We start from the raw sequence: 12727 nt of genomic DNA, 5'->3' as shown, positions 1-12727 counted from the left end.
ATACTATTAAATAATCTTTTTACACGAGTTTTTCCGTTATTAATTTTGTATTTAATGATAATATTAAACTTAGTATATATAGAAAACCAACAGATACTGGATGGTATCTGCATTTTACTTCCAATCATCATCTTTATGATGATGATTGGAAATAGAAATAGAGCCCAAAACAAGCCTCACAGACGAAGAAGATGTACATACAGAACTTTCTCAAATATCGAAATCGCTATCTCAAAATGGTTATCCTCTAAACATAATCAACAAATTGCTTTATAAAAATAACCTCCAACAACAAAAGATAGCACCTCAGTACATTTTATCCATAGTCATTCCCTATGTTGGTTCATTCTCCACTAAAATAGCTAGAATTTTGAAGCCTTACAACATCAGAGTTGTGTTTAAACCGACTGCAACCATTAGACAGTTTTTAAGATCCCCTAAAGACAGCGTTCCATTTTTCAAATATGCAGGTGTTTATAGAATACCATGCAGCTTAAATACCATTCAACAAGCCTGGAAATTAGACAGAAGCAACACGTTGGAGATGTAAATCACAACAGAACGGATACCTGAGGTTTTTGTGCATCACTTCTGAACATCTAGCCATGCAATAGATTGGGAAAAGAGCTCAATGCCATATATAGAGGATGATTACTGATGCCGAATATTCAAAGAAGCAGCAGTGGTCCTACATACAGGAAATAATCTGAACAGAAATCAAGAGCAGTATTAAAAGATACATGGAAAAATCTGATTAATTCATTAAGTATAGCGGAACTATAGTACGCTAAAACTATAGTACTAGGAACTATAGCGCTAGGAACTATAGTACGCTATAGTACATGTGTGTATTAAACCGATGATCTTATAATCAGAATAAGTTTTTGTGTTTATAGCCTTGACAAATTGCTTCATCAAGCCCAGCTTTTTGTGAAGCAGTGGTAAAAGGATTTTTTCCTGAACAGCCAAAGTTTCGTGTAACACATTTTTACTTCCAGGTTCTAATGTGAATCTTTCTGTCCATTCCTTCTTGATCCAATGTTGCTCTCGATCTTGGCTGTCCCACTCACACTCAAAAATGTTAGGCAAATTTTTGCAACCTCCTGAAGCCATTACAAACACCACTTAAAACACAGTTAAATGAATTTTAACGAATGACATGACACTATCTAAAAATCTTTAAAAAACTGCAAAACATTAAATTTAATCTTCACATTAACTTAGAAAATATGCCGCCTTTCAGAAATATGATACCTTTAGTAGTCAACGATTAAAGTTCAATTAAGGAATCACACAAGAAAATGTGTCTATGACAACAGGAAAGTCATCCGTTATTTTGGCAAATCAGATTCAAAGTGGCCACCTGCACTTTTATCTGCATTCATCCCTTCCTCTCCTATCTTAAGAATGAGAAGTTTCTTGGAAATTTCTTTATTTACCATAAAAAGGCACTTATAAAAATAATTAGCTGTAAACAAAGGAGAATGAAAATAAATAGCAATGTTCTGAATTTAAATCCAAATACTACTAATAAAAACAATTATGTACTATTTAATTTTTTTACAAGTTTTTCTGAACTCAGCACCTAAAAATCTATAAGAATCAATTATTACTTCTCAGACAATATTTCCATCATAGACCTGTGTAATTGAAATAAAAGACTAAATGTTATATGAGCAGTGCATCCATTCATAAACATAATAATTGACCTTGAGATGAAATTGAATATGAAGAACTACAAAAGTGATCAGGGAATTACACATCTCTTATGTAACTTTAAACTGCTACATCAACTGTGAAAATGAGCTCACATTAAAAGACATTTTAAATTATCTGAATTATTGAAATCCACTATTATAAACATTTTAAATTGTTTTAAAATTATTTTTACATTAATGATTTTCTTAATTTATTTATGCTATTACCATGAGCAATTATTTTAAATTTCCCTTTTTTAGCACTTAACATTACATTATAAAACATATCTAACCTGGTGCCTTTGATTGGAGAGATTGGTTTTTGGTGCACTTCTATTGGTTACCATCGGCTTTGGAGACCAATCCACTTTACAAGAATCAACTTACAAATGGTCCTCCAGAACACAACCCATCCAGGGCTTGTCTCCATAAGTTATTAGGATAATGATCAGGTTCATAAGGATCATAAAATGGCTCTAAAAAAGTATCTAAAAGTGATAATGATGGTAAGGAAGGGGGGGGAGATCACAATATAAGAAGAAATTGGCCAGTCAAACTGAGGGAATTCTTCCTGCTTTGTGATAAATGAAGAATGATTATGGAAAAGGCAAATGGTGATGGGAGTAAGGCACCTATAGAGGAAAATATGTTGATTTATTTAATGTAAACCCCCTTATTCGTGTATAACATATTGTTGTGAGTGATACTGTGCAACACCTAAAGGGGAAATAAATGCTGTATGGACTAGAAGTGAAAAAACCAGAGTTACATGAGATGTTGAATGGGTAGATGTTAATAAGGCTGAAAAATTGGATGTATCAATACATATTTTCAGGAAATGTCAAAACATAGGCTGTGTCTTTAACTTAGTTGTTTAATGAGTCGTGTATCAGGGAGTGTCATCACAGAGAACTGATTAGATAGCAAAATCCAATTATGTACTATTATGCTAGTGCCAATTATATACTAGCTTGTTTATCTCTGGTAAGATATTGGAGAGATTGATTATACATTGGGTTGATAGAAATTGGATTCTCTGTGATGATCACCATAGGTTTGTTAAAACATGCCGACTAGTGAGGATTTGCATTTCATGATATTGCTAGACTTTCTTAAATCATTTAATAGATTACCACCAATGTGACCAATTGGTATATAAATTGAAAGAGATGGGGATGAATGATAGATTAGTCAAATGGATAAGAAATTGGTGATATAATGTTACTGTCATATGAGTAAAGGGAGGACAGTGTCCCAGAAAAAAAAAGGAAAGTAACTAGTGGTGTTCTGTAAGGTTCTGTTTTTTTTGAGAGCTTATTGCTTTCAGCTTACTTCATCATCAAATTCCCTACATGTATCCTCAGGGGATGTACAGGATATGATAGTATTACATGAAAAAGTTACATCCTCGCTAACTTTCTATCGACAATTTTCCTCCAAATTAATCTGTTATCTGTCTTAACTGCAATATTATTAGATCTTATATTCTGTCTTTTAAGGCACTTTTTACTGTATCGGTCTACCTAGATCTTGTTCTTCCTCTGGGTCTTTTTTCTGCCATCCTGTTTTATTACCCTCCCCAACTGGAAAAGATGTCTATAGATGTACAGCTAAATCTGGATACGATTCTGTAACACCCATTGAATAACATCGATAAGAAGTGTAATTTGGTCTCACTATGTCATCCACCTCAGCAGGTAGGGAGGATAACCTTTCATCTTCTTTTCTGTTTGAGTGACCATTTCACTTGAGATTAACTCTGCTAACACATTGCTGAATTCTAACAATGTCAGGTTCTTTCCTAATATCCTCATTTTTAATATGATACTGCCACTGATTCCATCTGTTCACTCCCCTAATTTTTCTCAGAACTCTCATATCTATGGTCTTTTCTTTGACTAAGATAAGACCATAGATATGAGACAGAGATATGACTTATCTTTGTTTTATTTCTAACCCAGCTCTTGGATCTATAAGTTAAAATTGGTTTGATCACTGTCTTGTATAAGGCCAGTGTTGTGTATTGACTAATTTCTCTCGTATTCCATGTAAATTTATCCAATTGACTTCCTACCATACCAGCTTTGCTAATTGTGTTGTTCATTTCCATATTTAATTTGCCATATTCGCTGCATGCAACAGCTGAAATGTTTCACTTGTTCTATAGGTTCTCCATTCAAAATGCAGTTGATGTTTTCAGTGTATCTGCCTATTTTCATTGTCCTTGTCTTTTTTATTGCTGATTTTCATACCAAATTTATTACAACAATTAAGTTTAGGTAGGTTTTTTTTGCAAGACTTGTACTGGATTTATTTAGAAGTATAATATCACATGTATAAAGTAAAGAGCTGAGATTAACATTTCCACTTTCAATGTCAGGTTTAATGTCACTGTCCTTCATAATATGATCCATATATATGATGAATAACAGTGGAGATAATGTGGACTCTTGTGAGACAAGAGTCCACATCATCTTCCTGTAACTCCTTCTATTCTAATAGCTGACTTGCAACTTAAATATTGACTAAGTATTGCTTGATATAATGTTCCATTTACACAGTATAACTGTAGTGTGTTGAACAGCTTTTCTCTTTGCACCTTGTTATATGCCATTTCCAGATCTATTAAACTTAAAGATATATCATTATGTTTTGTTATCATTATTATTATCATTATCATAAAACATAATGATCTAACTTAAAGATAGAGCATTATGTTTTATGATTTCTCAACTGTTTGTCTTAAAAGTGAAAATCTGATCCTATTAATCTCTATTTGGCCATCCCATCTTGTTCTTCACCAAGCTTCCTTTCCACAAATTTTCTTAGCCTTTTCTGAAGTATATTTGCATAAATCTTACTAGGAACACTCAGTAAGGAAATTCCTATGTAATTCTCACATTGAGTTTTATTTCTCTTTTTATAGATGGGTATTAAGAGAGCTCTACTCTTATCATCTGGAATTCAACCCTACTATCTGACCAGGCTTTCTGAATTATGCAGAGTAGCCATTACAAAACTTTTATATCTCCATATTTAAGCATTTTTGGTTAAATATAATCTGCTCCAGCTGCCTTTACACATTCATATTTTTAATGGCTTTTCTACAAGTGTTGATATGTATTCCTGATTGGATTCCTGTTGACTGTTTTCTACCACCATGCTGTCACTGCTTGTTTCAACAATCTTTCAAATTAATTACTCTATACATCTAGAGTATCTTTATTATCAGTTTTCATGCCACCTTTATCATTTTTGATTCCTTTTATAGTACTCTTTCCTCCATTTCTATTCTTTTCCAATAGCCTCCTGGATATTTTGCCACCTACTCGATATTTATTTTCTATGCTCTTACCAAAGTTTCCCGTGACTTTTTTTTTTAGCTAGTTTTATACAGTCTTTTGCTTTCTTGCATTTTTTTCCACATTCTTTAAGAGCACAAATTGACTTAGTTGAATGATTCTGCAAGCTAGGATCTTTCAGTATGCTTTTTACTTTTCCTTGACTGCTTCTTTAACTTTAGGAGTCCACCATGCAGTTCTGGTTTTTCTGTCCTTACAGACAACCTCACCATATAGGTTCATGGTTCACCACTAAATCTCCAAGATTTGGTTCTTGTCTTCAAACTCTTTCATTTTTTCTTGAATAATGTTTGTGTATTTTAGTCTACTCTCATCTTCGAAAGCTACTCAACTTTGATCCATTTTAAAGCTTTCTTACACACTTGTCTTTTCAATATGGTATTCAGTTTTATCTTATGCAAAACTAAATGATGATCTCTTCCAATTTCAAATACTCTGTACACTCTTGTTTCCTGAATTAGTGGGAAAACATCGCTATCGACAATTACATAGTGAGACTTTCTTATTTCTTGCATCTTCTCTTCATGCGAATTTGTGTACATTTGTATGTTGCAACATAGTATTAGTAATGACTAGTCCATATCCTGAACAGAATTCCAGCAGGTATGTGCTATTATCATTAGATTTTTCTCTTTTCTCCAGTTTTTCCCAAAATATTTTTATATATGTTTTATATATTTCTATTATTTATCTGTTTATTATATTTCTATATATATTTCTATATATTCTTTGCCTCAAAAATTCCTCCACTTAGTAGAACCTTCTGTGGGACAATAGGCACGAATAACTCATTGTACAGTTCCCCATTCTGATATTTGCCCACATCACTCTACATGATATTGCCTGCCATTTAAGAAGATTATCTTCATATTTAGTGCTGAATACTATAGATGCTCGTTCTTTTCCATGATTGTAATTGCCTAAATACAACATCTTGTATTTGTTTGTTCAGAAAGATCTCACCTTTTTTGTCTGCTTTGTTTCAGTAACACAAATTATGTCAATCTGGCTTATCCAATTCTTATGTTGATGGCTCCAATCTTGAACTCTGCTGAGGTTTAGTTGGGATATGTTCCAGTAACTAACTTTTCTGCCTTTTGTCCTGGTTCCCTGATGAAAATAATTGGGGGGGGGGGGTTAACTGGGCTCTATGTCCTAGTTTCATGAAATTCTTGAAATTCAGCTTATTTGTTAATGATATTTCATATGACTTGTTGGAGGAGATTCAGTTTGTTGATGAAGCAAAGTTGAGGAGAATTGTAAGAGGTAATGCTGATATCAAGTCCCTTCAGGAAGATTTAAATAGACTTTTAGTAGGAGTTTTACTGTTAATAAGTTCAGGGACTTGCACTTCAGAATGCATAAGTGTAGCACTGTATCATAGTTGATGAAATGTGGGAGGATCATGGAGCCTTCAACAGAGGCCTGAACCTATTACAATGTGAAACTTTGACAGTGCATTTCTGCTATGATAAGCATACTGACAGGTATAGATAAGGATATGGTTGTATTGCTGTACAAGACATCAATTAGATCACACACACAAACACGACTACTCTATTGTAGATATTGTTATCTGGTTTACATCATAATGTGTCAACCCTAATGAGGATTCAGAAACTGTGTCAATGTTGCACACCCCAAAATTGACATTCAAAGCTATTGATTTTGAGGAGAGGTTGAAGAAATGTAAATTCTAGGCAGAAAAGAGGTGACACTTAAAAGAAGCATTTAATTTAGTGAGGGAATTTTACAGGATTAATGGAATAGCAGGCAAGGGGGATTCAAATAAGAAGCCATCCCTACTCTGTAAAAATGTGGCAAAAAAGGAGTGAGAGTAGATTTTTTACAGAGTAATGGATGAGTGAAATCCATAGCCAGAATGTTTTGTGAATGCTAGGAGTGGGAATGAGTTGCAGGTTTGCTGTGATGGATACTGTATGTGGCTGGTTGAGAAAGTCTTCCAGCAATGAATCTGACTGCATGGAATTTTATTATTAATAATAATAAAGTTATAACTGAATTGTATCTGACTCAGATAAACAAAATGGATATACCAAGACATTACTAGCTTTACTAAGGCATTTGACAGGATAATGCATGGAAGATGATAATATATTTGGGGACAGAAATGAAACTAGTAGCATCGATAAGAGGGTGGCTGGGCTTTTTTACACTCAATTTATATATTAATGATATTGGGATAAGCTTGAAGAGAAAGAGAGATTCCATTATGAATGCAGTGTTCCAGTTTTCTTTAGTAAAATTACAGTAAAATTTAACTAAGGGTTAAATTTAGCCCTTCAATAAATAAGGCGAGACTCTCAATCTGGGTAATGTGAGTAGTGAAAATAAACTGTGCATATATCAGTCAAATGCAGTAAATGTTAATGGAAAATTATCACCAAGATGTTCACAGTGGACAGTTAGTTGTTTTTATCTTTTTTCTAATGCAAATTCAGTGCAAGATTTTTTATTTTTAATGTATATGATGAAAATGTTTAGGTTTATCAAATGGAGAAAACTTCATCTTTCATAACAAAGTTAATATTTTGATGCTGTGTTGGGAGAAAGTCTGCTTGAAGGTATTGAAAAAAAAAGTAAATAAATAAAATAAAGTGCACTAAACATGCTCAGACTTACAGCTAGACAAAAGAAACCACTTTCTTTTATTAAGAATTTTTGCAGTAATTGGCTGCAATGAATGCATTTTAAATTGAAACTAGTAATGAAACTGACACCTGTCAATGAAAAAATTAATATTTATAGTAATTGGTTAATTTTACTTATTTCAGGTTTTTGATATCCTTCTGAGCAGTTCAGCACTGACAGAAAAAGTGAACAGTAACACTAAAAAGTTCAGAAAAAACATGAAAGCTGCTGGATTCAATATCATCGTAAGTATTATTCTGCATAACTATTAAGATAAGATGGCAAAAGAATATGTGGTAAATATTTTTATCTCCACTACAATAAAATGGGAGTGACTGTTAACAAGCATGGTTTTAAGTTTGAGTGAGTTGATTGTGCAGCAAAGAATTACTATACTTTTACATACATGAGTCTGATAATAGTAGTGTTGCAAAAGTGGATAAAAATAGCTAGTGGAATTACCTTGATGGACCCGTGTTTCACTCAGGATTTCTCCACGAGTGCAGGTCACAAAGATGCCTCCAACAATCTCGAGCCTCTCTCGGCCGTGTTATACCCATAGATTTCACTAGTGGATCTTCCCATCTTGTAGGTGGTCTTCCTGGTTTTCTCTTTATTCTTGGTTGCCAGTTGATTATTCTATATGTCCATCTGTTATCCCTGAGTTTGGCTGTTATGTTTAGATTTCACTAGTGGATCTTCCCATCTTGTAGGTGGTCTTCCTGGTTTTCTCTTTATTCTTGGTTGCCAGTTGAGTATTCTATATATCCATCTGTTATCCCTGAGTTTGGCTACGTGACCTGCCCATCTCATCTTGCTTTCATATACTGCAGTTACCACATCTTTTATGCCTGATCTCTTTCTTAGTTCTGTGTTTTTAACATGTTCCATTCTGCTGATGTTACAAATCCTGCGTTCTATTGCACGCTGAGTTATTCTGAAAGTCTCTTCTTCTTTTCTTGTAGTGTTCCATGTTTCTGATCTATATGTGAGTGATGGTAGAGTATCACTATTAAATAGTTTTGCCTTCGGAGAGATGTCAAGATTTGGATCAGTAAGTGTTTCTTTTAGTCTGTTGAATGATAGCCATGCAGCTTTCTTTCTTTTTGCTAGTTCTTCAGATAAATCGTTATTCATTTTTATTGTTTGTCCTAAGTACTTGTATGAGTCAACTTGTTCTATAGGGATGTTATCAATACATACGTGGCTGTCACTTGTGTAGATGTTTTTGATCCATTTTGTTTTTTCTAGATTCATTTCTAAGCCTATCTTACTGCTGTTTGTGTATACTTTTTCACCTATTTCTTTTAGCTCTTTTGGGTTGTGGGATATCAGTACTAGATCATCGGCAAACATTAGAATTTGTAGCTTTGCTAGTGGAATAAGAAAGATAATACTTTTATGTGATATGATTGCCTTTAGTTGGTAGTAAGTTGCTGGTAAAAGTACAAAAGTGGCAAACTGATTGATGGATACAAGTACAAAAGGGAAATGGAAGGATTAAGGCTATAAAATACATGCCGTGCGTATAATTGAGAAGATGTAATTTGCAGAGTCTGGTGGACAGGAGGAAGAGGAGAGATATGATAGAGACCTACAAGTTGGTAAGGGGTTATTACAGGATCAATGCTGGAGAAGTTTTACAGAGAATAGTGGGGGATCATGGGAGAACCAGAGGTCATCCCTGGAAACTGTATAAAGAGGGTGTGAGTAGGGGAGTGAGAGGCAGGTTTTTTTCATGCAGAGTTGTGAATGATTGGAATGCCTTGCCTGAGAATGTGGTGTCTGTGAAGAGTTTGAATATGCTTAAAACACAGTATGATGAACTGTGTGTGTGATAAAAGGACCTCCCAGATGAGTCTTTGACTCCATGAGGTCTTGGGGTGGTAATAATAATAACAACAACACACAACAGTGCCAAGTGTGGGCAAGTGATTAAGGAGAAAGAAGTAATCTTTAACAAGTTTCTTAAAAAGCTGTGAATTATATACTCATTGAGAAAAACAGTATATAAATGACTGTTTTGGAGAGACAGGTAGAGGGTAAAATGAGGCATTAGTTTGATATGTTTTGCATTAGGCTGTGTACAGATATTGAGTAGTGCCTGAACTACACTGGTGTCAAAAAACCTAAGGACGAACACCATTTCTGAAGATTACAACCGCAATTCAGACAAATTAGCTTGTAGCAATTCGTATAACTGATGATTTCAAGTAGAAAGCAGGTATACATTCATATTTTTGAATCGCATGCAAAGGAGTCACCTGGTAGCACTCAACAGGATAAAAGGCTGCTTTAAGCGAATTTTGTTTGAAGGAAGCTCTTTTTGATAAAGAATAAAGTTGCAAACTTGGATGTCTTCTAATGTCTCAGATACATCATCTAGATGATTTCACATGGGGAAGAATTATTGATATTGCCAGAGCGTTTGGAATCTCACATAGCATTGTATCCAGGCTCTGGACAGTGTTTCAAACCAATCAGATGTGTTCTAGATATTTGCTAAAATGTTGCCCTTGCTCTTCCACAGAGCATGAAGCCAGATATATTTTTTGTAATAACAGCAAAATATGATCGACACACCATGGCAGTAGTAGGTTTATATGACACGTTTTCATAGGTATATTTCATATACCTATGAAAAGGCATAGGTCTATGATACCTATAGGTATCATAGGACACGTTTTCAGTGGTGTTGTACCATAAAAATTGGACAAGACCCCATTGGACTAATGTACTGTTTACGAATGAGAGGCATTTTAATCTTTCCTCTGATAGACAACACTTGATCTATCGTTAAAGTGATGCTGCTTACCATCGCAAGAACATTCTTGAAAAGAATAGATACAATGGTGCTGGAGTCATGGTGAGGGGAGGCATTATGCTTAATGGATGTACCAATTTATATATATATATATATATACGTGCCCTCTAATCTTTGATCAGTTGTTTTATTTCTAACCCGTACAGAATTGGTTTGAACATTGTGTTGTTTTGTCTGTACTGTTGTAGTTGATTTTTCTCTTTTATTATTCTCTCTCATCTCATCCGATTGGTAACGGGTTGAGTCCACTAAGAAGAAAGGTTCTCCACTTATCGTGATCTTTAGCCATCTCAATCATGACTCTATCGCTGGGTAGATGTGAATGTTCTTTCAGCAACTTTATCCAAGTACTTCTTGGTCTTCCTCTAGGTCTTTTTCTTCCGATATATCCATTCAGAGCTAAATATGGGAGTCTATGAGGGGCCATTCTCTGAATATGACCAAACCTCAGTTGATGCTTAATGATTGTGTCTATTATATTATCTGGGAAGTCTATCAGACTTGATCATTAGTCTTGTATTGCATCCAGTAGGTGTTATTAATTTTTCTGAGGCATTTCATTTCAAATGCTTGAAGTTTCTTGTTTGGTTGTTGAGTTGATCTCCAAGCTTCTGAAGAATAAGTAGCCATTGGGATAATAATTGTTTTATATAATTTTAATTTTAGACTCGTTGGGATTTTTTTATTTTTCCATATTTTGTTTAGTTTATTCATGTTGGTCCAACCTAGGTTTAGCCTGTGTTTTACTGTTTCCATATTGTTGAGGTTACTAGATATAAGACTGCCAAAATAAACATATTTATTAACTTGTTCCAGTGAGTGATTTTCAAGATTTATAGAAATATTTTCTTCTTCTCTACCTATCTTCATTATTTTTGTTTTATGAAGATTTATTTTCATACCATAAGTTTTACAAGAGTCGTTTAAAATATTAATAGTTTTTTCTAGCTGTGGTTTAGAATCTGCTAAAATAATGATATCATCCGCGTATTTTATGTGATTAATGTTGGTACCATTGATATTTACACCTGGTTCATCGGCTATGGTTTTACAGACTTCTTCTAGGAAGAGGATAAAGAGTTGAGGTGAGAGAGGGCATCCCTGCATTACACCTTTCTTGACTCTGAAATTCTCGGTTTTAATAATGTTTGTTTTAACAAAAGCTTTGGTGTCTCCATAATAATTTGTAATAAAGTTAAAATATCAGAATCCATTTTTATGTTTTTTAGGATAGTAATCAATTTGTTTCTATTAACTGAATCAAAGGCTTGCTTAAAATCTATAAAACAACAGTATATGGGCAGGTTGTATTCCCAATATTTTTCCTATATTATTATGGTGAAGATATGATCTATAGTGGATATATGTGGCCTGAATCCTTCTCAGTTTTCCTCTATGATTTTTTCTGTAAGCACCTGTGTTCTCTTTTGTATAATTTGAATGAATAGTTTATAACTATGATTTAAGAGTGTTATGGGTCTGTAATTTTTACATATTCTTTTGTCTCCTTTTTTATGAATTGGTATAATAATTCCTGTTTTCCAGTCAGTTGGAATTACTCCACTATAAAGAATTTGATTAAATAAATTCATTAAGAAGTTAATGGCTTCCTTGCCACCATATTTCCATAGTTCTATAGATATTTCATCTTTACCTGTAGCTTTTGAAAGTTTCATTTGGTTTATTGCATTTATAATTTCTGCTCCAGTTATGGTTGTTAATGGTTTATCTTTATAGATCTTACTTAATTCTTTGATAATTTTGTATACCGTTTTATTATCATTTCTTTTATTAGCTTCTTCGCAGAGTTTTGCTTTTCCTCCAACCAGTTATTTTTGGCAGATATGCACATTTTATCAATTTTGTTTTTAAGATTCTTATAATGTTGTTTATTTTCTTCTGTATTTTTTATATTTAATATATGCTTTGCTGCTCTTTTTTCTTCTAAGGTATTTAGAATTTCAGGGGTTATCCATTCATGATTTGGTCTTGATGTTGCACCAGGTATATTTCTTGCAGCACTTCTAACAATTTTTTTACCTTGATTCCATGTATTTTCTATATTGTCATAGGATAATCTTCTAAACTCATTTCCTATTAGTGTCTGATAATTATCTTGCATAGATTTCTCTTTCAGTTTTGACAGGTCCACTTTGTTGATAGGAGCTCGTGATTTACGATATTTGAATTTT

The 12727-nt window shown here is 33.6% G+C and overlaps 1 protein-coding gene across 1 annotated transcript in view; it reads left to right on the top strand.

Moving 5' to 3' along the window:
- Gcat (Glycine C-acetyltransferase) overlaps positions 1-12727 on the top strand; it is a 443581-nt gene that overhangs the window by 301937 nt on the left and 128917 nt on the right. The window contains exon 9 of the mRNA XM_090401262.1: positions 7855-7956. Coding sequence (XP_090257388.1) covers positions 7855-7956 — 102 coding nt within the window. The remainder of the gene's footprint in view (positions 1-7854; positions 7957-12727) is intronic.

Source organism: Typopeltis vanoorti, chromosome 12 (genome assembly GCF_054136105.1).
Source record: "Typopeltis vanoorti isolate ZY-2024b chromosome 12, IOZ_Tvanoo_1.0, whole genome shotgun sequence".
In the NCBI taxonomy this organism is placed as follows: domain Eukaryota; kingdom Metazoa; phylum Arthropoda; class Arachnida; order Uropygi; family Thelyphonidae; genus Typopeltis; species Typopeltis vanoorti.
This window is presented reverse-complemented; position numbering and strand designations above follow the sequence as displayed.